A 15,000-nucleotide genomic window follows, 5' to 3' on the forward strand; every position below is an offset into this window, starting at 1 on the left:
AGCCAACTCTGTCGCCCACACACTCACACTCTCCGGCCATCACCCCTCAAAATGACAGCAGCGCAGCTCATTAAATATGCAGCAGTCTGCTGAGGAGCGTCCACTCAGAGATCAGCTCAGATCAGAGTGGGAGGGGCTAGGGCCAGGGGCAGGGCCGGCCTTTCAGGTGGGGGATGGGGAGCATGTGTGTGGGAGGGGGGGGGAACCAGGGCAGGTGAAAATAATGGAAGAAGACTCAGGCACACTGATACACACACACACACACACACACACACACACACACACACACACTCACACACACACACAATAGGTAAGGGCCCAGATCTGACACAAGCGGGCAAAAGCATTGTTAAGACCGAAGGGGTGTGTCACTACACTTCACTAGCAAGTCTCTTGACTAAACTTACGTAGATAATAAGGCCCCTGCCAAACTCATACACACCACCGAGACCTCAAAAGGTCATGAGGGCACCTCAGTGCAAAGGTTAAGATGAGGTCATGAAGGGAGGGAAACCCCTGTGTAGTGGGCTGGGGATAGAAGGGGGTCAGGGGTCAGAGTGACATCACCTCTCTAAAGGACATATTTACAGATCAGATAAGAAATTTAAGATGAGGGTTGAGTGGTTCAGTAATGCCTATGAGACGTCTCTTAAAATAAGCAGCTTATATCCTCAAAACACCTTCAAGCTGAAGAGTTTATGAGAGCCCTTTTAACCAGATCCAGTTAACATTTACTGGGCAGCCATTTTGACTTTCCCCCAGGCAGTTTCCTGTGCTGTAATGTTTAATAGATGAAGGTGTTTGCAACTGGATCTGCTCCGCCAGGTTGCGCTGCTACCTGGTGCTCAAAACCTGGTGATATCCGCACATCCTCAAAAAGACTAATCTCTCTCCCTCACACACACGCACTCACAAAGAGACATGCACTCATGTACTCACACACAGCTAAGATTTTTAAGACTACTAAGGGGGGTAATAAAAAAAAAATAAAGGCACATAATTACCAAGTGTGTGTGTGTGTGTGTGTGTGTGTGTGTGTGTGTGTGTGTGTGTGTGTGTATGCTTTTATCCAATGAAAGCCTGATCTATTTTTTAACATAGGCTAGGCTGGATGTGTGATCCATGGCCCTGAGAGAGGAAGGAGAGAAGGAGAAACAGGAGGAGAGATTGGGGGAGAGGAGAGAGAAAGGTGAAAGAGAAAGACTGACAAGTGAGGAAAGGGAGAGAGAGAAAGAGGAGAAAGATGAAGCAAGAAAAAAAGGAAAAGAACAAAGACAAAGAGGTGATGAGAGTGAAGAAAGATAGCAGCAGAAAGAAAGAAAGTGAGACAGAGTAAGAGAAGGATGGAGAGAGAGGGGAAGGGAGGGAGAGAGAGAGAGAGGGAGGGAGAGAGAGGTGAGAGTGATGAGAGAGTAGAAAGAATTCACACATATGAGGGATGGCAGGTGAGAGAGAGAGGGAGGGAGGGAGGGATGGAGAGAGGAGAGAGTGATAACAGAGGAGAGAAAGATAAAGAGAGAGAGAGCAGGAGGAAGAGTTTGTGTGAGAGAGAGGGAGGGCGGAGGAGAGTGTGTGAGAGAGAGGGAGGGCGGGGAGAGAGAGTGTGTGTGAGAGAGAGGGAGAGAGAGTGTGAGAGAGAGGGAGGGCGGGAGAGGAGTGGAGTCGTTAATATTTCAGCAGGTCTATTCTGAGATCAGCACTCCTGAGCTCCCTCCTGTCTCATCATTTATTCAAACGCCAAAACACACCGCCATCTTGGCTGGGCGGGGCTGATGTTACCACGGAGATGAGACCACTGTAGAATGTTCCGGCACACCAGCCTAAAAGACATGCTGAGATATGAGCATGTGACGCGAGTCACGACCTGATGACACTGTCTGCTATGGCGGAGCTAAACTGGTGACTGCTGTACCGTCATACTAAACAAATAAAGACTTAAGGTAATAAATCGTAATAGATACCGTTAAACTATCAGTCCTATATGCTTGCATAAGACAGTAACTGCCGTGTGCATATTTCTTTCTTTCAGTGCGAAATATCAACCTGTTGATTTAACTATACCATGGTTAGCCAGTCAGAGGGAATCAAAGCCACAGAAAACAGCTCTGGGTTTAGCACTCTTACGAAAACTACAGTGAACATGGAGATAGCACAGAAACCAGCTCCCGAGTAAACATGGAGTAAACACAGAAACCAGCTCCTGATTACACACGGAGTAAACACAGAAACCAGCTCCTGAGTAAACATGGAGTGAGCACATAAACTAGCTCCTGAGTAAACATGGAGTTAGCACATAAACTAGCTCCTGATTATATCTTATGATGATGGAAAGTAAACAGTGTTCTTCAATATTACTCTGCCATTGACACCATTTGTTTCTCTCCCTCAGCCCTTTTGTATGCAAATGTCGAGACCCAAATGGGTTGGAGATAACCATGTCGGATTGGTCAGTACTGCGTCTGATTAGTAAGGACTGTATTTGATTTGCCAGAGGCGGGTTGGATAGGTCAAGGCTACCTCTGATTGGACAGTGTGGTTTTTGATTGCTCTTTGATTGGTGGGGCTTGGGCTGGTCAGGGGTGCCATGTTAGAGTTGACTACAGCAGCAGCACATCTGTTCCCAGCAGCCAACAGATGGACAGAGGGGATCAGGGAGAGTGGCACGCGACACACACACACACACGCGCACACACACACACACACACACACTCACTATTATCACAACCACAGAAGGCACACACACACACACACACGCACAATGAGTAATCTCACACAGAGAAAGTGAGACAGAAAACACATTATACCCCAACCCCACTTTCTCCCTCATCACCATCTCATAGCCTCACGAACACCCCCCCCCCCCCCCCCCCCCCCCACACACACACACACACACTCACACAAGTAAATTACTATTCTCAGAATCACAGAAGTAACACATGCACAATGAGTAATCTCACACACATACACGCACAGAAAGAGAAAGTGAGACAAAAAAAACATTATACCCCAACCCCACTATTTCCCTTATCACCATCTCGTAGCCTCACGAACACACACACACACACACACACACACACCGTGGTAATCATAGCCTCACGAACACATCATGGTCATCATAGCCTCACAAACACACACTGTGGTCAGCACAGCCTCACAAACACACACCGTGGTAATCATAGCCTCACAAACACACACTGTGGTCAGCACAGCCTCACAAACACACACCGTGGTAATCATAGCCTAACAAACACACACTGTGGTTATACAGGCACACACATCTTCAGTTTCCACACTCACACACACACACAGAAATATAGAGGTGTATGAACTCCAAGATAGCCTCAGACAAACACAGGGAATCAAATGCAAGCCTCTCACAAACAGGCAAACACCCTGCCGCCCCACCAACACACACAAACACACACACACACACAGCTTGAGCTAGCAAACAAACCCAGCAGGTGCAAGAGTGCTGACCTGCTGTGTGTGTATGTGTGTGTGTGTGTGTGTGTGTGTGTATGTGTGAGAAGGTGTTTGTGTGTGTGTGTGTGTATGTCTGGAACTGATCACTAGCATGTGGTGGAGGTCAGGACAACACATGATAGAGAAGCGCTGTGCTTCTGTTACTAAGATACACAAACACGCATGCAGTCGAAACATGTGCACGCACATGTACGCACGTGTGCACACACACACACACACACACCCACACACACACACACACACACACACACACACACGCAAACACACAGCTGAAGTGTGTGAGAGAAAGAAAGAGAGCGAAAGAGTGAATACGTGTGTGTGTGTGTGTGCCCTCACCTGGTAGATGTCAGACAGGCTGCTGCTTCCAGAGTCACTGGTGATGCTACATCCTGATTGGCTAGAGGACACGTGCGTCACCTGGGGGTGCAGTCCGTCGGCCAGGTGCAATCTGCTGAAGTCCGCAGGGAGCTACACACACACACACACACACACACACACACACACACACACACACACACACACACACAAACACAAACACAAACACACAAACACACACACACACAAACAAACACACACACCAGAAGAAAGAGAAAAGAAGAACATTAGTTCTGAAGTTGAACAGTAATAATAATTTAAAAAATAAATAAAAATTGACCAAATTGAGCCGATTCATCCCCTTACACCACCTGAGACTGGAGGAGAGATAACCTTAGCCGGCACTGAGCCAGAATTGAGCCAGACCACATCACACTACACAATACTCAGCGACATGCACACAATCAATCAATAGTTAATATAAAACCCACAGAACACACAGACATATCCTTCTGAAACCTAAATCGAACAAATAAATATTCTGAGCTCATACCAAACACATGCTCTCACACACACACACACACACACACACACACACACACACACACACATATCCAAACGAAGCCCTAAGGACTCGACTATAAGGCTGTGATGGTTGAGTATTTAGAGTAGTAGTCTGAGGTGAGTTGGCTGGTTCTCTTCAAAAATGTACATTAACATTCTGAATGAATCTGAAGTCTAGTCCTGACACTCCACTCCAGTTTATGCCATTAAAAACTCAAGAACTGAACCCAGAACAGAGACGTCTGAGCCAGCTGGTACTGAACCCAGAACAGAGTCGTCTGAGCCAGCAGGTACTGAACCCAGAACAGAGTCATCTGAGCCAGCAGGTACTGAACAGAGTCATCTGAGCCAGCTGGTACTGAACCCAGAACAGAGTCGTCTGAGCCAGCTGGTACTGAACCCAGAACAGAGTCGTCTGAGCCAGCTGGTACTGAAGCTCACTAACTCAGGAACTAAAACTAATACACAAAATTCTCAGACCAGTACTGCTTCCAAACCACCAATTTGTATCAATAAAATAATCAAACAAGCAAAGGAAGACTATTTCGACTATTTGGACCTTTGGAAACCAAACTACCAGACAAAGTGAACTTCTGTCTGACCCTAAAAAGTGAGTGTATACATTATTTGGCAATACAAGTGCAAAATTTGAAAATACAAATAAATTGTAATGCTAATAAAGCACATTGAATGAACTGAATCGGGGGGAGAGAGGAGAGGAAGAAAGAGGGAGTGAGACAGAGCTGGGTGGAGAGAGAGAGATAGAAAGAGTGACGGACGGAGGGAAAGAGACAGAGACAGAGAGGAGGAGAGAGGGAGTTATAGGGGCCAGCAGAGCCAGACAATGTATCTCAGTGAGCTCTATCTGTGGACACGTCCATTGTGAGCCCTATCTGTGGACACGTCCATTGTGAGCCCTATCTGTGGACACGTCCATCGTGAGTCCTATCTGTGGACACGTCCATCGTGAGCTCTATCTGTGGACACGTCCATCGTGAGTCCTATCTGCGGACACGTCCATCGTGAGCTATATCTGTGGACACGTTCATCGTGAGCTCTATCTGTGGACACGTCCATCGTGAGCTCTTTCTGTGGACACGTCCATCGTGAGCTATATCTGTGGACACGTCCATCGTGAGCTCTATCTGTGGACACGTCCATCGTGAGCTATATCTGTGGACACGTTCATCGTGAGCTCTATCTGTGGACACGTCCATCGTGAGCTCTTTCTGTGGACACGTCCATCGTGAGCTATATCTGTGGACACGTCCATCATGAGCTCTATCTGTGGATGCGTCCATCGTGAGCCCTATCTGTGGACACGTCCATCGTGAGTCCTATCTGTGATTCCCCTCACAGGCTTCTACATGTGAAGGCCTGGGGTAGAATGCTGCAAGGCATGATGGGAAGTGTGCCTGGGGGGCACGCAGATGAAAGGAATAATTAACACCAGCTACACAGCACTACAGCCCCGAGACAAGCAATTACCCAAAACCAACAAGGACACACCAGGAGGAGTCCTTATTTCAGTTCAATTTGGAGACTTACTGCTTTGTGGCGTCCATTTCACTACTTCTCTCGTATCTCTTTGTGTCTTCCACTTCTTTCTTTCCCTCTCTCTCTCACACACACACAAATCTCTCCTCTATGTGTCTTCCACTTCTCTCTATCCCTCTCTCTCTCTCTCTCACACACACACACACACACACATCTCTCCTCTATGTGTCTTCCACTTCTCTCTATCCCTCTCTCTCTCTCACACACACCTCTCCTCTATGTGTCTTCCACTTCTCTCTATCCCTCTCTCTCTCTCTCTCTCTCTCTCACACACACAAACATCTCTCCTCTATGTGTCTTCCACTTCTCTCTATCCCTCTCTCTCTCTCTCACACACACACACATCTCTCCTCTATGTGTCTTCCACTTCTCTCTATCCCTCTCTCTCTCTCTCTCTCACACACATCTCTCCTCTATGTGTCTTCCACTTCTCTCTATCCCTCTCTCTCTCTCTCTCTCACACACACACACACATCTCTCCTCTATGTGTCTTCCACTTCTCTCTATCCCTCTCTCTCTCACACACACACACACACACATCTCTCCTCTATGTGTCTTCCACTTCTCTCTATCCCTCTCTCTCTCTCTCTCACACACATCTCTCCTCTATGTGTCTTCCACTTCTCTCTATCCCTCTCTCTCTCTCTCTCACACATACACAAACACATCTCTCCTCTATGTGTCTTCCACTTCTCTCTATCCCTCTCTCTCTCTCACACATACACACACACATCTCTCCTCTATGTGTCTTCCACTTCTCTCTATCCCTCTCTCTCTCTCTCTCTCTCACACACACACACACACATCTCTCCTCTATGTGTCTTCCACTTCTCTCTATCTCTCTATCCCTCCTTCTCAATGTGTGTCTCTTTCTTCTTTCCAGACTGCAGTTGCAGAAAGAGATCAGTGTTTTTGGTGGCAGGGGTGAGTTCAAGAAGATATGGCCTCAAAAAGAATGTATTGGGTTCCATTAAAAGCAGGTTACACGCACAAGCAGGCACGCACACACAGACATATATCCTGTAGATCAGAACAGGCAGAGGGAGAAATAAAGACACTCACACTCTCTCAAATAGACACGCACGTACACACACACACACACACACACACACACACACACACTCACCCGCACACCCGCACACCTTTGTACCTCAGCAGGAGGCTGTTTTTATTCTAACCTGTGGCCATTATGGCTCATGAATATGCAGTTAGAATATCACAGCTGAAAAAAACACTGAGAGAACGAGTGTAAGGACAGCTGAGGTGTTGATGGGGAGATGAAGAGGGGGAGAGGGGGAGAGAGAGAGAGAGAGAGGCAGAGAGAAAAAGACAGAGAGGGGGAGAGAGAGAGAAGGACGAGGCGAAATAGAGGGAGAAATGGAGGGGGGTTGAGAAATCACTTTCTCACATTTTCACACCTCAGAGATGTGAAGTTCAGATGAATGTTCAAACACTGTTCCTGCCAAACACTGTGCCGCTCAAACAACGCGCTGCCCAAACACCCTCCTCCAAATACAGCTCGCTCAAACACCCTCCTGCAACCTAGTGGCTGACGACGGGGCTGTAGTTGAGGGCTATAGCTCTTACAATTGGTCTTTCAGTTAACTCCTTTATCCAAAGCAGCTTAGCATAGTGCAGATGTACATTTTGTGTGTGTGTGTTCCTGGGGTATCAGGGTTATCCAGCCCTTTAGTGTTCTTGGTACTCATATTTTCTGCATTATCACACCCATTTACACACACACACACACACACACACACGCGCACACGCACACACACAGAAATATCTGTGAAAAAAGCAGTAAATAAACAAATGCACCTCTATGCTACTGCCTATCAGACCTGTTTTAGTCCCTATTATCCCGAAGGCTTGTGGTTGGTCTACAAACACAAATGATCATTCACACACACACACACACACACACACACACACACACACACACACACACACACACACACACACACACACACACACACACACACACGTCTGCTTTCATAAGCGCTTCATTATCAAAGTATTGTTGTCTTTTAATATGACAAAAGCCAGACAGTCTCTCAGTCTCCCGCCTTCCAAATCTAATTCCAAATCCAATTCAATGCAATTTCAGTCCATCACCATTTGAATGCAGTTGCATGACCCTAATATTCAGATATATGACAGGCACGCCTATCTAAAGCGACTTGCAGATACGATACATGCTTACAAATACCCAGGGGCCACATCCATTATAGCCATTTAGCATCCCAGGCCTGCACACTTTCTGTGCGCATGCGCACACACACACACACACACACCAACACACAGACACCATTGCTTTGCACTATGATGTCAGGCCAGTCACATGAAAGGTCCAATCTCACGGATTCAACCACAACAAATGGAACAGAACAGAGGCCTGAGGGGAAGAATGTCAGCGAGTGTGTCAATCACACAGAGGAGCCAACAGTTCATAAGTGTGTGTGTGTGTGTGTGTGTGTGTGTGTGTGTGTGTGTGTGTGTGTGTGTGGTGTGTGTGTGTGTGTGTGTGTACTGCAAAAAAGTGACATGGATTTCATACAATGGATTCACAACCAGGAAACTTTACCTATGACTATTTTGATTGTGCAAACATACACATAAACACACATACAGACACACAATGACTCCCATCGCGACTGACATGATACACACAAACAGACACACATACATAGACACACATTGCCTCCCATCGCGACGGAGGCCACACACATGAAGTCACACACTTTCCCAAACACAATGGACCATAAACAACAGGCGTGCCGTAGAGGCCGGATGGGAATATCCACAGCCTTTGAAGCCTTCCTGCAGTCAATCCTCGTATCCCACCTCCACCCCACACACTCCCGGGGGTCCTTGCTCCTCCCTTTAGGCGTCCGGCTCGCTCCTGCTCGAGGCGCGGGACTTAATAAAGGCTTCCCTCTACCATGCCACAATTTAGGTCAGGGCCTCAGTCAATCAAGCCCTGGAGCTCTTAGTTTAATGTCGTCCACACACACACACACACACACACACACACACACACACACACACACACACACACACAGCTCTGATTATCACCACAGAAGAGTGGGGAGGCGTGACTGTGGACGAGCCCTTTAATGTGTTCTGCATTAGGAGATAAGCCGGCCGGCGTTGCGTACGAACCTCAACACACACAAACACAGGGCCGTTTACCCAGAGTGCTTTGCTGCGGTGGTTAAGAGCACAGTGGGATGCAGAGAGAGTGAGGAGGAGTCTTTAGTTACCACGGCGATCCCTCACCCATCTCTCTGCGCCCTCGCTGTAAGCAGATCAGGCTGCCCCAAAAAAAATAAAAAAAAATAAATAAATCACTCTGCAGACCTAATGACCTACTTTACCGAGGAGAGAGGAGAGAATGGGATAGCAGGACAGGTCCAATCATAACGCTGCGTGTGTGTGTGTGTGTGTGTGTGTGTGTGTGTGTGGGGGTTATTCATACTTGTATGTGTATGTGAGGTGTACAAGCATGTTTAAGTCTTTAAGTCTGTATGTGTAGTTTTGCTCATATACGTATATATTTTTGCATACATGTGTATTTGTGCCGTGGAGTCTAAGGGGTATTTTATATGTGGCCACTGGAGGACTCCTGTCTCTGCGGTTATGCTACACCCCCCTGCTCCGTCCTGGGGTCCTCCGGCGGATGAAGAGATTAACTTCAGCAGGATGCCAGATTAAAACAGGAGGCTCAGATTCACACAGCCCCAACATACACATCCTAACATCACTACTTACATACACACACACACACACACACATACAAAACTAACCCACCTAATGAATAGTCAACACAAAAAAAACAATACCAACATAATCACTCAAACACTATATAGACCAGGAGGAAGTGACAGATTAGTACCTTCCCTCACTACATCCTGTGAGGGCTTAGTGGATAACCTCCTACCCCCTTGTCTGATCAGGTGGTACCCAGACCTATAGCCCCGTCAGGTGGCATCTCCCCGTCCTCTCCCTTACATAGTGTGCCCTCAGACAAACAGGGATGATGCCTGCCAGCTCAAAAGCACCCGGAGAGAGAGAGAGAGAGAGAGAGAGAGAGAGAGAGAGAGAGAGGGAGGGAGAGAGAGAGAGAGAAAGAGAGAGGGAGAGAGAAATAGAGAGGTATTGAGAGAGGGGGGGGAGAGAGAGAGAGAGAGATAGGCAGATAGAGAGATAGAGAGAGAGGGAGGGGGAGAGAGATAGCGAGCGAGCGACCAAGAGAGATATTCTGGTCTCCAATGCCCACTCCCCTTTAAAACCGATCCATTCTCCGCACGGCTCAGATCAATCATGTGCTGGGTGACATTCTGCATTGTCACCCTGCCAAAGTCCAAACTCAATAAGTGCCATAACCCTTCAATATTGATGAGGGGGGAGTGAACTAATGCTTCAATAACAAACAGATCAAGGCATATAAACAGCCTGGCAACCACCCAGCAGAGGACCTCCAGACCAGCAGAAACAATATCCAAACAACCTGGCAACCACCCAGCAGAGGACCTCCAGACCAGCAGAAACAATATCCAAACAACCTGGCAACCCCCCAGCAGAACTATGCTATGAACCAACTGGTAACAAAGACCAGCATTTGCACTCTAGACCTGCAGAGATATTAGCCAGACAAGGAACAAAGAGTAGCACTAAAACTCCAGACCGGCACATCAGTCCTAGTCCAGCATATACATTCTAGCTAATGCTGGTCTCAGTGGGTTTCCAGTCAGCAGGGAAATGACTGTGAGAGATCTGGTATGAATCCACCTCAGGTCAAACCCAGAACCGTTTCAAAGTCTGCCTCTATGTGGCCTAGCTCCCATTGCTACACGCTCACACCGCTAGCCGTTGGAGAGCCGGAGCTGGCACCGGTCTGGGGTGTGACATCTGGTGTCTTGACATGCCACCACCTTCAAAGTGATTCCAGTTCCACACCAGCATCAGATATGAGTGTGGGAGCCTGGGAACATATGGCAGCACACTGACCCTGGTAAAGAGAAGCCCTGACCGTAAGCCCTGACCCAATTCATTAACAGCATAGGCATATTCCACGAAAGAGAGAGAGAGGGCGGGAGAGGAAGAGGAGGAGAGAGAGAGAGAGAGAGAGAGAGAGAGAGAGAGAGAGAGCGCAAGAGACATCTAGAACCTCTCTAGAACCCATCATGGCTACTACCTGCAACATCTTCACACACCCACACACACACACACACACACACACACACACACACACACACACACACACACACACACACACACACACACACACACACACACACACACAGCCTCTCTTTACTCTGTACCAACCTAGTGCCCACGCTGAGATCTGTGTAAATATGGAGCCGTAAAGGAAAATGGGTTCAAACACTCCCTCATCATAAATCCTGCTGCACAGTCTAGGTCTGTGTGACAGGGCAGGTGGCAAGCACATGGCCACCTTCACACACTGACGCACATTAAATCATCCAACAGAGAAATGAGTTCACATGAACGATCATACCCATGCATACACATAGATTGAAGGATATATCATATTGAAGGATATCAGTGAAAATACATCCACCACACACACCCCCTTCACTAAGGTGCCACAGACTCAAGAGCCACACTGCAAATATCAGCCTCTCTCAAACATACATCCTACCTTACGACTGCAAACAAATAAGACAGCCATGGATTAGCTGTAATGTCCTGTTGTTCTCTCATATACACACACACACACACACACACACACACACACACAGCTCCGTCTTCAGCAGCACCATGGGCAGGGTGCAGCAGCAGCAGCAGCAGCAGCAGCAGCAGGTGTGAGATGTGGTCTGCTGAGGTGTTGGTCACTGGTTTGGCGTGCTTACCGGGGCTCGTGACGCCATGGCAGCCTGCCTCGGTGAACGCTTTCATAACGGTGTGGGGAGGAGATGAGCTCGGCTCCGTTTCAGCATCCTTGCTCACTACAGCTAATCTCTCTCGCTCTCCTCTTCTCCCTATCTCTATCTCTCTCTCTCTCTCTCTCCCCACCTCTCCTCTTCTCTCTCCTTCTGGCAGTCTCTCTGACAGTGCCCTGCCTTTCCTTCTCTCTCTCTCTCTCTCTCGGGGGGAGGAAGATAGTGCCCCCCCCCTCCCTCGTGTCAGTTGGGGTGCTAAGACTACGAGGCTTTAGACTCCAGGATCAGCATCAGTCTCCTACAGCCTGCAGCGTACACACACAGACACACACACACACACGTGTGCACACACACACACACACACACACACAGACACACACACACACACACACACACACACACACACAAACGTCCAGCTCTTCACAACCGAGCCGTCACAGAGAGAGAGAGAGTGAGAGCAAGGCAAAGAGAGAGGAGGGAGGAAAATCAATGGGAATATGAAAGCACAGATTACAGTGTGAGGTCCAAGGATGAGAGCAGCATCGCCACGGCGACGGTCTCCCTGGAGCTCAGTGGTGATTAGCTGCATCGCTCCAGCCAATGATGGAGGAACACGGCAGGCAGCCGAGCGGAAAGAGCCGGAAAAGATGGAGAGGAAGAGGAGGAAGGAGAGAAAAAACCTGACTAAAATGGCTGACAGCACTTTCACTCTCATTCACTCGCTCCTCTCTATCCCTCCTGTGCCTTGCCGGCGTGCATATATAAACATTAACACACACATGCTCACAGCAATATACACAATTACATGAGGTGGGTACTAGGGATTCTGTCTCCACATAGACCTACACACACACACACACACACACACACACACACATAGTGGTACGCACCATCACATTAGGTGGAGACCGTGATTCCAGCCTCCTCAATCCAGCCTTGCATTGTTGAATACTCCCGGTTCATCTGTGACCAAAACAGCCCATGCATGTGTGTGTGGGTGCGTGCGCCTGTGTGTGATGTGCATGTGTGTGTGTGTGTGTGCGCGTGTGAGAGTCAGTGAGTGTAGGGGGAGGAGTGGAGGAAGGAAGAGGGGGGCTCAGAATAGGAACCTCCTCCCTCCCCCTCTCTCTCTCTCTCTCTCGCTCTCTCTCCCTCTCTCGCTTCTCTCCCTCTCCCTCACTCACACACAGCTGCTGGTGACGGCTATTCTGCCCTCACACATGAAGTGAACAGAGAAAAGGAGACAATGAGAGAGAAAAAAAAATGAAAACAACAAAGGCGAACGACAGAGCGAGCTGAGGAGAGAGGATGAAAGAAAAGAAAGAGGGAGAGGAAAGATGGAGAGATGGAGAGGAGGCGCGGACATGAGAGAGAGGTGGGAGGATTAGAGAGAGAGAGAGAGAGAGAGAGAGAGAGAGGGAGAGAGGGAGCCGCAGTGAGTGTAATGTCATTATCATGCTCCTCTCAGCCCGGTGCTGGAGCTGCCAGCAGTTGGCATGGCAACGGTGGAGGAGAGTGAGGCGCTTCCTGGGCTACGGATGGAGTGAGAGAGCAGAGGAAGAAGAGAGGAGAGGAGAGAAGGGATAGAAATAAACCATTAAAAGACAGCCAGGCAGTCTGTGCTGTTGAACACAGCTGTGCAGGCGACACCCCTCTCTCCTTCACACACACACACACACACACACACAGTCAGGCTGCCCCCCCCCCCTTTCTGTTGCACACATTTCCTTCAGTGCTGGTTGCCATGACAACAAGACCAGTTGGCTGCCCCCCCCTTCCTCCCCCTCCAGCAGACTACACACGTCCCGCCCACATGTGACTCTCTGTCGCCGTGACAACGGAAGTGAGCAGGCCACAGAGCCAGAGGCAAGGCTGAGCTGGTTAGCTTCCCCCTTCCAAAACACACATACACACACACACAGACACACAATCACATGCATGCATGCACATACCCTCATACACACTAAAACAAATGTCTGCCTTCCTGCATCCATTTGCACTCTCTCTCACACACACACACACACACACACACACACACACACATTCTCTCTAGGGAAAAGACCCTATCCATCAGACAATGGTCATAGTATCATATCACAGACAGTGACACAATGATCAAATAATGGATCCTTCACCCCCCCCCCCCCTCCCCCCCCCACACACACACACACACACACACACACACACACACACACACACACACACAGATAGATGACGGGACTGGGGTGGGCGGCCAGTTTAATGGAAGAATAACAGAAGGTGTGCGTCTGCATAGTATTTGAAGGGCAGAAGTGAGCATCAGTCAGGGAGAATACAGTCTGCAGTCCTGACAGATGGGTGACCAACATTTGGTTCATTAATAGAACTAAAGTGTTTGAGCGGTGCGAAATTTCACTCGTCATCTGGAATTTTTTTACACATTTGACTGACTATAACAACTATTACTAGAGATTAGCATGTGTGATATTAGTGTTTAGTGTGTAAGAGTGTCATGTCCATATCCTAGTGGTGTTTTTTCAGACACATGCATGGCAGATGATATGCTATTCAAAATGTCTCTTCTGGCATAATAAAAACATGAAACTGTCCCTAGAGCCACAGTCTCCTCTGAGCAAGAAAATAGTTCCTGCCATCACGTAAGTCTATGACTATCCAATGGCAGCAACAGCCTGTGGACATGGACAATATGATAAGCGACACATACTTCATACACACACATATATTATCTCAGGTACCCATCCACCCTGCAGCACACACACACACACACACACACACACACACACAAAACACACTAGCCCTTTCACTCTCCATCACAAAGAGTCAGGGGACAATGGCTCAAAGGCCCTTCCGTCCAGGACAAAACTACAGAGGCTATACACTTCTCATCTCTCAACACACACACACACACACACACACACACACACACACACACACACACACACCAGTCGTCTAGTTACACACTGTTGAATAATAAGGTACTAAATTAACATGCACTCACTGCAGACAGATGCGGATGTACACAAACAAGATAGACAGATAAACGCTCAAAAACACACACACACAAACACTGCTGTTGCTTGACAAAATATCCCACACAATGACACATTTTAACTGAACACATCCACTTTGCAAATCACCCCACACACTAAGCCTCTTCACCATGGCTTCTTCCTTT

The 15,000-nt window shown here is 48.1% G+C and overlaps 1 protein-coding gene across 2 annotated transcripts in view; it reads right to left on the reverse strand.

Moving 5' to 3' along the window:
• rapgef2b (Rap guanine nucleotide exchange factor 2b) overlaps positions 1–15,000 on the reverse strand; it is a 94,424-nt gene that overhangs the window by 24,353 nt on the left and 55,071 nt on the right. For both annotated transcript variants that reach the window (XM_080842992.1, XM_080842991.1), the window contains one exon: positions 3,820–3,951. In XM_080842992.1, the coding sequence (XP_080699118.1) occupies positions 3,820–3,951 (132 nt within the window). The remainder of the gene's footprint in view (positions 1–3,819; positions 3,952–15,000) is intronic.

The sequence above is a fragment of the Sprattus sprattus genome (genome assembly GCF_963457725.1).
Source record: "Sprattus sprattus genome assembly, chromosome: 8".
NCBI lineage: Eukaryota > Metazoa > Chordata > Actinopteri > Clupeiformes > Clupeidae > Sprattus > Sprattus sprattus.